This window comes from Xyrauchen texanus, chromosome 16 (genome assembly GCF_025860055.1).
Source record: "Xyrauchen texanus isolate HMW12.3.18 chromosome 16, RBS_HiC_50CHRs, whole genome shotgun sequence".
Taxonomy (NCBI): Eukaryota; Metazoa; Chordata; class Actinopteri; order Cypriniformes; family Catostomidae; genus Xyrauchen; species Xyrauchen texanus.
In genome coordinates this window covers 23,861,629-23,875,972 of record NC_068291.1, presented here as the reverse complement: position 1 = coordinate 23,875,972, position 14,344 = coordinate 23,861,629, and the positions used below count along the sequence as shown (strand labels likewise).

Sequence of the window (14,344 nt, the reverse complement as noted above, 5' to 3'; positions counted from 1 at the left end):
GGACATAAACAATAACAAAGGAATCAGAACACTGCAGCACATGTCTGGCCCTGAAACATTTAAACATAGAAATGTCTAAATTGTAAGACTAGCACGTCCTAAAACAGAACACACAAGAGATTTGCAAAAACTGAAAATAAACAATGAGGTGTCATTACCGAATACTTAAAATAAGACTCAACTCAAAACATTTCTCAAAGAACATCAAATGTTAACCTGAAGTGACTTATCCAGACGTGTTGATGATAGTGAGCGCATTTACATGAGAGAGGCGATGAAAGTGTATCGTAGTTTAGATGCTCACAGTTATTTCCTCGGGAATATTCTATCGCTCCCGTTATAGAAAATGAAGCCGTTCAATAAAACTATCTGCGTGAACTGCAGGCAAGGTAAGGACTTTTGTTAATGATAAAAATTATTTTCTTGTCTCTTCTGATTAAAGGGTCTGCTAACTTACTAAATGTAAAAGTAAATGACTTGCAGGGCTTCATAGTCACACTTAAGAGCGCTTTCTCTCAAACGTACTATTGTTTGGCATAAATTTTATTCGCCTGCCAGAGATTGTATATGTGTATGTTAATGGCAACCATTAAACCCACCGAAGAGCATGCACAACTTGAAAAGTATCTCTTGTTCTAATGGCAATATGTATAATGTTTTCTGGTGCAGAGGGCTTTAACAGGGTGTTTCCCATGGAGAAGCTCAGCTCTTTTAGTCACAAAGAAGTTCAAATGATCCTGTGTGGTAACCAAACTCCATCCTGGACCGCTGAAGACATTGTTAACTACACAGAACCTAAACTGGGCTTCAACAGAGACAGGTATTTATAAATATAGGCTATATTAATATTTTATTGCTACATTCATTACAATGTCAAAGACTGAGATTTCAAGTTGGTCTTTTTTCTTGAGTACCCAAAGTAGCACTGTCTCCCTTGTTCAGTAATGGGATTCGGTTTGAGATCTAGCAGGGTTCCCACGCATCCTGGAAAACCTGGAATTTTGCAATGCAGTTTTCCAGTCATGAACAAAGTGGAAAAATACCTAAAAGTCCTGGAAAAATATTTTAGTATAATAAAACGGTTTGACTGTGTTTCTAGCAAGGTTTTCGTTACATGTACAAAAACATGGTAACAATTGGGACTCGGAATAGGAATCAAATACACAAACTGCTGGCGGTGCCTCTTGATGCTGATGTTGAGCGTAGTGTTGACACCTGGACTCAACTCATGTGAAATGCACTTTACAATGACGAAAATACATAATTGAAACTTTAAATTATTATTATTAGGCTATTGTTGACTATTCTGATAAGTCATGTTCAGCTGTTTAAATACTGAGGAAAATGATACAGTAGATCTGCTTTGTTCCTATAATGCTTAAACATTCTACTGAAGTCAATAGATTTGACATGCACATTCTTATGAAAGAGAAGGTAATGATGTTATTGAAACTCATTATTATTAATAGACTTGTTGTTTTTTTGTTTTTTAATGTTTCTTTTTGGATAAAAAGTCATGATCACCAGTTCTCAAAGTGAACTGAAATTATAGCTCTGCTTTTTTCTTATAATGCTTACATACTGTAAAGCCTCTTGGCAGATTTCGGTTGTGAACATCTCAAAATGATTCAATGACTTACTCGAAGCACATAAGACACTTGATTGTCACCAACTAGTAAGTAACATGTCCAAAAGGGGTCACTAAACTAATCGATAAATAAAACTGAACACATTTATTAAACCGAAGCAAGCCACACCAAAATACCCTTTATTGCAGCTATTTTTGCACAGTTGTCTCAACTTTTTCAATCCTCATGAGTTTGAATCCCTTTGAGTTATAAACTTTAGACCACGATGACAGTTGGACCACTGATATTTTTTATTAATCACACTGGGTTGGTAACATGGTGATTTGGCCGTAATACCTCCAGGATGTGAATTTTCAATAATTCAATGATCGGAGTCCGCTTATACCACAATTACCATATTTAGTATGCAGAAAACACAATCTAGTCATAAAAATTACAATATAACACAGAATGCCATGGAATTTGACAATTGGAAAAAAATGAATGTTTGAATATACAATTAATCAAATTAAAATTGTGATAATGTCCTAGTATGATAATACTAGTCTAAAATAGTGATAAAAGTCTGATTTAATTGAATAAATAATCTGCAAGTGATGCACGCTTCAAATTGAATGTGTAGAGCAGGCCGCTCATTCACTAAAAACATCTCATCAGGATCATCACGTGTGCTTGTGTGTGAGATGACTGTGTGCACTCTGAAGTGTGCAGCGCATACTGACTATATATATATATATATATATATATATATATATATATATATATATGTTTAATTAATTAAATCAACGCTTTGTGGGGATTAATGGAGCAAACTGCCATCTAAAAACAAAAACCGCAAAATAAAAGAACGGACACTTGATTTTATTACACTTATTGGGTGCATAAAATGCCCTGGAAATTTGTGCCTTGAAGAGAGTGGGGACCCTGTGGGGACCATTTATATGCTAAAACATTTGTTTTTATCAATGTCAGCACTTGTTCCATCTCCAGTAACTGTCAGTTTTTGTTTTAATAATGCAAAGCATTCTTGATCTAAATTTTCAATAACTTGGTCATACTGAACATTTCCTCCCTTTGCAGTCCTGGTTTCTTGCGCTTTGTGCGAGTAATGTGTGGAATGTCATCTGATGAGAGGAAAGCCTTTCTCCAATTCACTACAGGCTGCTCAACCCTGCCCCCTGGTGGACTAGCCAATCTACATCCTCGTCTCACAATAGTCCGGAAGGTATGTAAATTGATTGGCATGTTTAAACCTTGTTTTATGTGCCAAAAAACATTATTTCTAATAAATCAAGTTGTTTAATGACTTTTAAAAAAACAACTGCCATTGTCCATTTCTTCTCCTCTAGGTTGATGCAGCAGATGCCAGCTATCCTTCAGTTAACACATGTGTGCACTACTTGAAGTTGCCAGAGTATTCCTCTGAAGAGATCATGAGAGAACGTCTCCTCGCTGCCACTATGGAGAAGGGCTTTCACCTCAATTGAGCATGCTTTCCCTACATCTTTGACCAACTCCCATACTGGTGAAGCCTGTTGTGTAATGTTGCAGAAAATAAAGCTGTGCTCCAAATGAAAAGCCTTTCCCCCCTCCATACCCCAAGCGCCCCACATGTACCCAAATAAACAGGTAAAAAAAAAAGTCCCATTGCAGCTCCACTTGCTACTGAAACAGATTAGAGCCTTGTTCTCCTCCACTGACTGCTCCACAAGGCCTTTCCCAAGTCACTCTACTGCTTTAAGGGCTTGAGCCACTGGCAGCCAGGGTAGTCTCTACTCATTCTACTGTGTTTACTGTCATACACCAGGTTCAGTGTATATTTTGGCATAGATCACCTTTTTCAGACCCAATTTATCACCGTCTCCATCATCATCATCAAACCCTGGTCTCTGCACGAGAGACACAAGCACACCTGCTTCAGTAGAGCTAACTTTAGAGTGTTTGGGCATTTCCTTAACAGGTTTTAAGTTTAACTAGTGCCTGCAGTGTTGAAATATTAGGATTTTTTTGTTTTACATAATCTGTCAGCATACAATCATGCACATGCTTTTTTTTCCTGTTTTTCCTTCCGTTACAGTTTATGTTTTTAACTGTTCATTACCCTGCTAAAGGATCAAAATCCCTGAGTGCAGTTGTGTAGTTATACAATAAAGCTATAGATACAGAAACACTGGTTCTGTGTGCAAGGCACATTTAAAAACAAAGCAAAAAGCAAGCTGTGCTTTCCCTTGTATTTTCTTTGTATATTATAAACATTTATTTAACTCAAGTTGCAGTTTGAAGTAAACAAATATTTTCAAATGTGTATGCTCCAAAAATAATCATTAAAATGTTTGCAAAGTATGAACGCTGTAATGTCTATTCTTCTCTCTGGCAATTACTTTGGGTTATGCTTTGGGGGTTTTGGAGATATTCAGTTGAACAAGTCTTAAGAATGTGGTTAAGATGATATTCAATATAAAGTGAGGTCAGTTGCCTTTATTAGACATGGGGGTTTTCATGCATTAAAAAGTTCCTTTCTGAAGAGAAACATTGTCTCTGTTTACGCAATGCATTGAGTTTATTGCAGGTCAAATCAAAATATGCTTAAATAAATGCGGAAGAATGTAAGATAAACACTTAAGATTAGTGAGAGTACCATTTGTTTGGTTTAATGACTGAATATTTATGAAATATTATTGCATGTTTTCAGCTTTCAGTCATCTTGTCCAGGGCCAGTAATGGTGCAAGTATTTGGTCCTTGTTGGTCTCCACAATGTGTCCATTCAGGATCATTTCATCTAAGATAATGTGTACTTTATCCAATTTGAACATGATCTGGTTTTGAATTAAGGAATGAACTGAGCAAACAATAGTTACTAATGGTACAATATTAAATAAGTAATAACAATATAATTATGAGCAACAAAAGAAAACGTATTGCAGCGAGGTTTGGCCAATAATACTTGTGTTATTAAACTATACGTTATTTCACTGTTAAAGGATACATCCAGTTCACACTGTCAAGAAAAGGCAGATCAGTTAATCATTAGGGAATTTTAAATGTTAATATCTGATTTTATACAGTATACATATAGGAAAGTCAGTACTTACCACATGACTGAAATACTTGTCTAACACTTCGACAAAGTTGTGCACAAGCTCATAAATTGAGAGTTCATTCTGTGTAACAGAGAAAGAATGGTGGAAAGTGTTTGTTAAATTGTAGCATTTGAGCCAAAGATTTTAACTCTCATACTTAATCCCAAAAACTACTGATGCCTGATTATGCCAGTATTATGAATATTGTATCAATAACATAACTAACCTCATTGTCAGTTATGCCAACAACAATGAAAAGAGCTGCATATTGACGATATACAGTGAGGAAAATAAGTATTTGAACACCCTGCTATTTTGCAAGTTCTCCCACTTCGAAATCATGGAGGGGTCTGAAATTGTCATCGTAGGTGCATGTCCACTGTGAGAGACATAATCTAAAAAAAAAAATCCAGAAATCACAATGTATGATTTTGTAACTATTTATTTGTATGATACAGCTGCAAATAAGTATTTGAACACCTGAGAAAATCAATGTTAATATTTGGTACAGTAGCCTTTGTTTGCAATTACAGAGGTCAAACGTTTCCTGTAGTTTTTCACCAGGTTTGCACACACTGCAGGAGGGATTTTGGCCCACTCCTCCACACAGATCTTCTCTAGATCAGTCTGGTTTCTGGGCCGTCACTGAGAAACATGGAGTTTGAGCTCCCTCCAAAGATTCTCTATTGGGTTTAGGTCTGGAGACTGGCTAGGCCACGCCAGAACCTTGATATGCTTCTTACAGAGCCACTCCTTGGTTATCCTGGCTGTGTGCTTCGGGTCATTGTCATATTGGAAGACCCAGCCTCGACCCATCTTCAATGCTCTAACTGAGGGAAGGAGGTTGTTCCCCAAAATCTCGCAATTCATGGCCCCGGTCATCCTCTCCTTAATACAGTGCAGTCGCCCTGTCCCATGTGCAGAAAAACACCCCCAAAGCATGATGCTACCACCCCCATGCTTCACAGTAGGGATGGTGTTCTTGGGATGGTACTCATCATTCTTCTTCTTCCAAACACGGTTAGTGGAATTATGACCAAAAAGTTCTATTTTGGTCTCATCTGACCACATGACTTTCTCCCATGACTCCTCTGGATCATCCAAATGGTCATTGGCAAACTTAAGACGGGCCTTGACATGTGCTGGTTTAAGCAGGGGAACCTTCCGTGCCATGCATGATTTCAAACCATGACGCCTTAGTGTATTACCAACAGTAACCTTGGAAACGGTGGTCCCAGCTCTTTTCAGGTCATTGACCAGCTCCTCCCGTGTAGTTCTGGGCTGATTTCTCACCTTTCTTAGGATCATTGAGACCCCACGAGGTGAGATCTTGCATGGAGCCCCAGTCCGAGGGAGATTGACAGTCATGTTTAGCTTCTTCCATTTTCTAATGATTGCTCCAACAGTGGACCTTTTTTCACCAAGCTGCTTGGCAATTTCCCAGTAGCCCTTTCCAGCCTTGTGGAGGTGTACAATTTTGTCTCTAGTGTCTTTGGACAGCTCTTTGGTCTTGGCCATGTTAGTAGTTGGATTCTTACTGATTGTATGGGGTGGACAGGTGTCTTTATGCAGCTAACGACCTCAAACAGGTGCATCTAATTTAGGATAATAAATGGAGTGGAGGTGGACATTTTAAAGGCAGACTAACAGGTCTTTGAGGGTCAGAATTCTAGCTGATAGACAGGTGTTCAAATACTTATTTGCAGCTGTATCATACAAATAAATAGTTAAAAAAATCATACATTGTGATTTCTGGATTTTTTTTTTTAGATTATGTCTCTCACAGTGGACATGCACCTACGATGACAATTTCAGACCCCTCCATGATTTCCAAGTGGGAGAACTTGCAAAATAGCAGGGTGTTCAAATACTTATTTTCCTCACTGTACCAGTTTGTAGTCCTTATACTCCACAAACGAACACTGAGGAAGGAGAGATACAAGAAACATTTTGACTTGTATATCACAACAGATTCTGAAGGGATGCATTTACAGTGTGTGTATATATATATAGAGAGAGAGAGAGAGAGAGAGATATTTTAAGGTGACACCTTATTTCATAATTAGCCAGTGATAGAAGGCTATATGTTCAACCATTAAACTGAAAGTGGATGGGGAAACAAAATTGACCTCTTCCTTCTTCCGGGATAGACATCCCCTGACCAAGTCAGCTTCAAGAGCTGCCCTCTTCTCAATGTCCACTGTCTCATAATACTTAGAGAGGCGAGTCTCCCCTTGTTTGTTGACCATCAGCAGGAACTTGATCATAATTAATCAGAAGTGTGGCCACCACTAGAAAGTGAGAGGGTACTAATAAGCATAGTTTTATAGTTATTTCATTACAAATTATTTTTATAACACAATGCAATTTCACAAAAAAAAGTACAAATACAAATTAAAAAAGCCCACAGCATTAAAATTGTTAAATTACACACACATAGAGAGAGAAGATAATGAATTATCCCATGAGATCACTTACATTAAATAAAAGATAATTTTTCAGACACTTTTACCGTGATTTTCCATGATATAATCTTGATTAACCATAATATTCTTTTGCACTCCAAGCTACTATTGGTTATTCTCACAAAACCTGTCAAGGAAATGTCATGGTCATATTTAACCCTAAATCGGTACAAATAAATAATATTCCGCATAAAGAAAATTAAACCTATAATTAGGACCATTTCTTTTATTTTGTATTGTGGCATTATTTTCAGGACACAAAAATAAATAGTTTGTGTACAAAATAAGTTAAACTCAATCAACAGAATAATGCTGATTACTACAGAAATTATTATCCACTCATCCCTCTTTTTCCTTAAAAAAATCTGGGTTACAGCGTGGTACTAAATTTAAGTGAATGGGGCCAATTTTTGGAGAGTTCAAAGGCAGAATGTGAAGCTTGTGATGTTTTAAAAGTACTTGCATTATTTTTTCGGTTAACACTTATGAGCTGTGAAGTTGTTTAAATCTTAGTCATTTTAGGGTTTACAGCATCATGTCGTAATGGCAACACAATTGAAAATTGTCTATAACTTTACCCAGAAAATGTTGTGCTTTTATCACACTAAAATCATGTTAACCTGCATATTGTTTACGTTTACTGATTGGTTACATTCACTTCCATTGTAAGTGTCTCACTGTAACCCAGATTTTTGTTTTTTTAAAGAAAAGGAGGTGAAATTCATTTTTGTGGTCATTAATATTATGCTACAAATGCTGTCAATTGAGCTGAACTTGTATTGAACCCAGAATATTCCTTTAAACATATTCTAGGCTACCCCCAATTCTCATTACTGTAATGCGTTAAAATGTTTATGAGCTAACCGTTTTATAAAAGCAGTAGGGCCTAAGACACTCAAGGCTGTGCCATATTGTGAATATAATCACAGCTCAAGGGTGTTGTTAGGCACGATGCAACGCAAAGCGGACTATATTCACAATAGAGCACGGCCCTCATACCTTCTTGCTTAAAGGTGCTCTCAGTAGCTTTAGTCTTTGTGTCATCTTGGACTTACACTGACACCCAGCGGCTTGGATGCAGCATCGTTTAAAATCAATATTTTCGGTTTCAGATGCCATTGTAGAAATGTAGTATTCACAGTCAGCCATGATTACTTTAAAATCAATAAGTGATAGTGTCAAATAACAGGACGGTTATTGAGATTAAGTGAGTAAATTCGGCTGGCCACGTAATTCTAACATGGCAGCCCCCATGTGCGGACCCTCTCCGTCTAGAATACAACAGCATTTATAAGGTAACTGACATGACTTGAGTCTTCATTTTAATGTGATTGATCATGGTTTTCTGCATATATTGCAAACAAAACTTTTTAATGAGGAAAAATGACTGAGTGCACCTTTCATTACCATAACAGTTTTTTTTAACTATAACATTAAAAAAAATGCTGCTGAACAATTATTTTTTAAATAATCTTAAATAACATGTAATAGCCTACCATGAGGGTAATGTATAAATCTTAAACAGCTTTATTACCAAGTATGCTTACACATACAAGGAATTTGTCTTGGTGACAGGAGTTTCCAGTGTACAAAAATACAAAAACAGCAGCAAGACATACAGGTAGACGTATAATAATAATTCATTTGTTTATTTTGACTTTGAAGTAAAATAGGACCCAGGACATTTTCTTGACAGGTTTCGTGAAAATCCCCCTAATTTTCGACGACACATTATTATATTTTCAAACTCATACACCATTACTCTCACACATACACAGACGCTCTGTGTCTGCCGAACTGGTTGATCGGGACAGCGGCAGGGTTGGGTGAACGCGTCCCATCATGCAGCGCGCGGCATTTCTCCCTCACTCACTCACCCACCCCCGCAAACAGGAGACTCACATCCAGGGATCGGACTATAATGGCGGCCGGCAAATCCGTGCGCTGACACGAAACCCAAAACACCGTACCAGCCCGCTCAGGTGTTAGACTATTTCGTGGGGTGGGGGGCAGGGCGACATCTGATCTGAAGCGAATAAAGGCGGATTCAGGGGAAACAATTGGCGACTTCTAGCAGGACTTTCCTATTTTTAAATATGGATGAACAGCCCGGCGGAGGAGGAGGAGGAATGGCCGCCCAGCGACAGCAGCAGCAACCCGCACCGCAGCAGGGCAACAACAGCATTAATCCCCAGATCGCCAGCGCAGGAGGAGCACCGATGGTCCAGCAACAGCAGGACGAGATGCCCAGGCCCCAACAATACACCATCCCGGGGATTTTACACTACATTCAACACGAGTGGGCCCGTTTTGAGATGGAGAGGGCGCATTGGGAAGTGGAGAGGGCCGAACTCCAGGTATTAACCCGCTGATCTGCTGACACACTGAGGGTTTTAACTAGTCTGTTACCCCATGTGAGGGAACTTAAAAGCCTTAAAACAACTTATTCTTGTTATTGAGCAAAATACGACAGATCTTCCGAGCTTCCTGTCCACACCATCTATACTATTAGCGACGCGATAAACCAGAGCGCTGCCATTAAAACAAACGAAGTTGTCTACACGGAAAACGTGCGATTTAGAACAACAAGAATGTTTCTATTACAGTCAATGAAGGTGTCCCGTAATAGTGTGACGCGTCTAGTGTAGACGTTAGCCTGTCTTAAAGGGCTAAGCTAATATGACATCGCTTTACTTGTTTAGAGACACCGGGTACGATCGATTAAGATTATCTTACCCATGAACATAGGAGCAGATTTGATAGTCGTCGATGCGTTGTTGTTGCGGGTCTATCGTGCCTCGAGAAAGCATCTGTCAATGAAAGCCAGCAGACTGTGTCAACTATTCTCTTGTTCTGCCATTTTGCTTTGGATAATATGGCGTCCGTATGGGTCTCTACTTTTATTGATCCATCCTACTAGCACACTCACATTCACACCCCATCTGTAATGTACAGTGTTTTTGGGCCGATTGTGACAAAGTGCACAATAAAGTAATGGTCAGCTAAATGCATAAGTAGTAAATGAGGCAGCGCTCTCATTAGCTTGAGTGCTATTCGCAGCTAGTCTTAGATGTGTTAGCCCGATGCTGTTGCTCTAGTTGTTTGTCCTGTATTTTCCCCCATCGGGTTACCGTCATATTTCCTTCTTATGAATCACTCACCCTCTACAGCCAGATCAAATGAGAAAAATTGTGCTGATAGACCCTTGATTACGAGATTTTGCTGTGGACGTTTGCTGTTTTCCTTTAGCTCAGTCTAGCTACAGGGATAGTGTCTACATTTCTGGATGACATAATCTCTAGGATTGAAATATCCAGTAACACAATCAAACGCAAACCATAAGACGCTTTTTATCCTGGCTGAGTTGAAGCAAACTACAGCAAACTTTTTATAAAAGTGTCAAATGAATATTCATAGTTAAATACAAGTTAGGTTTAATCAACAGCATTTGTGGCACAATGTTGATTACCACAAAATATTTTGACTCATGCACCATTTTATCCCCTTTTCTCCCAATTTGGAAAGCCCACTGCCTAGTAGGTCCTTGTGGTGGCGCGGTTACTCACCTCAATCAGGGTAGTGGAGGACAAGTCTCGTTGCCTCCGCTTCTGAGACCGTCAATCCACGCGGCTCGTCGTGCATGACACCGCGGAGACTCACCGCACGGGAGGCTCATGCTACTCTCCGCGATAACTTACAACGCACCCCATTGAGAGCGCAAACCACTAATCGTGACCACGAGGAGGTTACCCCATGTGACTCTACCCTCCCTAGCAACCAGGCCAATTTGTTTTTTTTAGGAGACCTGGCTGGAGCCATTCAGCACACCCTGGTTTCGAACTCTGGACTCCAGGGGTGATAGTCAGCGTCAGTACTCGCTGAGGAATTATTTAATAATTCCTGTAAGTTACACATTCATAGCAAAGGACATTCCCATGCACTTTTATTACCTTTACAGTGCAGCTGTGAATTATTAAACCAATAAATATAGATGAACAAATAAAATCAATTAACTTGTTTTTGTATCAAACTGTAATTGCAGAAGATGTGCGTGTAAATCCGCTCTGTCTCTCTCGTGCAGCTGTCAGTAGCGCGTTTAGCGCTTGTTGAGTGTAGTGAGGGATTTTGAGGAAGTGCTTTGTCAGATAGTTACTGAACTTAAGATGTTACAGATGTATAAACTTTTCTAAACCTGTTAATTTGACATGCACGTGGCGTTATACTGCATCTCCATTAGCAAACGACGTGATAAAACTATCGCTCCTAATTATTATTAACAAAGCTGTTTATATTGCAAGCGTGTGACGTTTGAGCGATCAATAGTTCTATGGACTTTCATATCTTGGCCCTCCATAATCAGTCATAATGCAGCACAGTTGACATGAAAGGCAAAAATACTTTGTGTACCAGCTGCATGGAGAAGAGAGACACTTAAACACCTGTTACATTTCTCATCATCTCCATCTCTCTAGTGTTCCATCCAGGGTCAGAAATTAACTGGGGCTCTGAGCAAACATGCGCCTTAAATTCAAAATATGTGGGCAAAAATAATGCCCTCCCCCAAAGAGTTCCTGTTGTTTTACTAATAATATCAGATATTGCTCAAAATACATTAATCACGATCTTCATTTGAATTTTCGCTGAACATAATTTGTTTTGTCTCATCCGTTGTGCAGAGTCAGTGGTGGATGTTCCTGCCATAAACACGTACAAATGGGCGCTCGCTTCTCACGCTCCACAGCAGTTCGGTGGCGTGCTCATGCACTAAATTACATGACCGTTCAATCCTTTTGTTCAAAATATACTGTCCTAGTAAGTAACAATGTCCCTCCCTGTGCTTTAGCCTACTTACCTGCCCATTGGTTCATCTCACTAATGCAACTGTCTGTTTGAAAAGCCTCACACCAGCTAGTAGCAAAAAAGTGCAGGAGGGATGTTATATATTTATTAAATTAATCAGGTCTGAGAGAACACAAAATATAATTTTTTGTTAGATATTAACAAAAAATAATATCTGGATAAATAGCCTTCATGTTAAATAAAACATTATTAATGGTACAATAATAATTTTACCTTAACCGCTTATAGTTTATGAATCACATATCTGACTCATTTTCATTGTGAAATGTTTATTTTTGCTTTTTTTAATCAATTGGCAATTTAATCAAGTTTTTTTAAGCTCCTCGTTCTAAGTCTGTAGAAATGCTGTCATCGCCTCAATGATGTCGATGCATTTGTAGGCTATGCTAATTTAAAAGACAAAATATTTTGAAATATGTACATGAGAATCTTTTTTTTCATTTCAGTAACAATGCACATATGCAATGTACTGTACAGATCATGACATTTTGTAATTATTGAAACATGCCATTTTCAAATGTAATTAATTATAACAAAATGATGACAGGGTAATTTTACAAGGTTAGAATTGATAAAAAAGGTAAAATATTGCGCCTTAATTGAAAGTTGATTTCTGACACTGGTTCCATCTGACCTATACATCTGACCCCCCCCCCCCACATTATTTTTTTGTGGTAATCAACATTATGCCATAGATGCTGTCAAATGAGCTCAATTTGAATTGAGCTCAGACTATTTCTTTAACCGTGTTGTTATAGTACTAAAGCACTGAGTCGCATGGCCAGATTGTAGCATTTAACATTGGATGCGTTCTAGTTGCTAACGGTATTAAAATAAATAAATAAATTGTTTGATTTCAAGGCAACAGTGATCTACTTTGGGTGTCAATTACAAAAGCCATTTGTCCGATTATGCGTCTTCAAGTTGGTTTTGATAGCCATACCTTTTCCAGCAGCAAATAATGTCGGTCTTTACTTGTGTTATCAAGTCTCTACCCTTATTAACTCTTTCCCCGCCAGCGTTTTTAAAAAAAGTTGCCAGCCACCGCCAGGGTTTTTGACGATTTTCGCTAAACTTTAATGGCCCGCAGAATATTTTCTTCCATGAATATATGAAGATGCTGTATATCAAAATAAAGATCTGAGCCTCTGCTTTTAGGCAAAAAAAACGATTTTATTTTATCTTCATTTGTTCTTTTTTTATTGCCACTTGAACAGAGGTAGGTTTTGTCAAAAACAACATTTCGGACAAAAAGCTGAGAAAAAGGCATTTTTATCAAACAAGTGCTTTAGTATTAGTATGGTGTTCCACTTCACGTTTGAGACGATCGCAGTCTGTTTCTTTGATCAAAGAGTTGCGTACTCTTTCAAAACATGCGCGCGGGTCTTCCTTACCGTATACCACCTAAAACACGGATACCCGGAAAATTCCGTGTTTGGCGGGGAAAGAGTTAATGGGTGGGGCTGTCAATTTTTTCAGTCTAGCTGAGATGAGGGTAGTTATTTAGCTTTTTGTAAATGAGGAAAGGAGCTGGAAGAAAGGTTGCATTATGTAAACACAGGCGGTCTTCCTTTAGGAGGCCGCAGGTTTTTCAACACCCCTGTACAGACTTGTTCAGTGAAATTCTTTTAAGATGACTCCCACCACAAACCAAATGTATTATAAAAAATAATAAAAAAATGTACATATTTCAATTTAATAACATATTATAAATTGAATGAAGTAATCTTTAATAAAATAAAAATTTAATTTTGTCAAACATTACACAATTAAATTTGAATAGCATATGAGTGTGGGCACAGTTCATTATTTAAGAGGAGGCAGTCTGTTCTCTCCCACACTCATACCAATCCAGGTTTTCTCAGAAAAAGGGTTGGTCTTGTTTATCCGCTTTTCATTTCATGTTTCAGATGTTCAACCTGTCACATCATTAGATACATTCTGAACATGGCCTACTACAAACAAAAATGCTAGTTTAATCTGCATCAAAAGAATTGAAAGTATGTAAGCAAATATAAAAATGGCAGTGTTAAAGTTTTCACTTACCTATTAGGGCTGGTCAATAGGACGATGTAATCGTATATTGACAATGACTTGCAAAGATCCCGATGTAGATTGCGAACAGACAATATTGGGAAATGTCAAAACCATGGGTCTGGGAAGTTGACAAATATATTAAACAGTGGCCAGGGTGTGAAACTAACACCCGCCAAATGCGACGAGGCTGAATCCAGTTCGTAAGCTCCTCATATAAATGTATTTCATTTGTCTGAAAATTGTTTGCAAGAATAATGTAGTCTATGAGAATGCTGTGACTTTAGTTAGCTTTCTTCCACGTGGATAGCATGC

At 38.3% G+C, this 14,344-nt stretch overlaps 3 protein-coding genes across 13 annotated transcripts in view; 2 read left to right on the top strand and 1 right to left on the bottom strand.

Annotated features, from left to right (window-relative positions):
• The window catches only part of LOC127656616 (E3 ubiquitin-protein ligase HECTD1), a 60,944-nt gene extending 57,015 nt beyond the window's left edge, over window positions 1-3,929 (top strand). For 7 of the 10 annotated variants that reach the window (XM_052145019.1, XM_052145028.1, XM_052145022.1 and 4 more), the window contains 3 exons: window positions 670-820; window positions 2,670-2,814; window positions 2,939-3,929. In XM_052145019.1, the coding sequence (XP_052000979.1) occupies window positions 670-820; window positions 2,670-2,814; window positions 2,939-3,076 (434 nt within the window). In that variant the 3' untranslated portion in view covers window positions 3,077-3,929. The remainder of the gene's footprint in view (window positions 1-669; window positions 821-2,669; window positions 2,815-2,938) is intronic. The other 3 variants (XM_052145027.1, XM_052145026.1, XM_052145023.1) reach the window with 1 other exon arrangement.
• A 165-nt stretch (window positions 3,930-4,094) lies between these two features.
• LOC127656749 (AP-4 complex subunit sigma-1-like) lies at window positions 4,095-9,999 on the bottom strand. Its single transcript, XM_052145222.1, has 6 exons — window positions 9,872-9,999; window positions 6,800-6,961; window positions 6,560-6,592; window positions 4,683-4,751; window positions 4,577-4,588; window positions 4,095-4,406 (listed from the first exon to the last, which is right to left on the bottom strand). The coding sequence occupies exons 2-6, from the start codon at window positions 6,935-6,937 to the stop codon at window positions 4,278-4,280; spliced, it is 381 nt and encodes a 126-aa protein (XP_052001182.1). The 5' UTR covers window positions 6,938-6,961; window positions 9,872-9,999; the 3' UTR covers window positions 4,095-4,277.
• The window catches only part of strn3 (striatin, calmodulin binding protein 3), a 37,485-nt gene continuing 32,135 nt past the window's right edge, over window positions 8,995-14,344 (top strand). The window contains exon 1 of one of the 2 annotated variants that reach the window (XM_052145030.1): window positions 8,995-9,492. In XM_052145030.1, the coding sequence (XP_052000990.1) occupies window positions 9,232-9,492 (261 nt within the window). In that variant the 5' untranslated portion in view covers window positions 8,995-9,231. The remainder of the gene's footprint in view (window positions 9,493-14,344) is intronic. The other variant, XM_052145029.1, reaches the window with a different exon arrangement.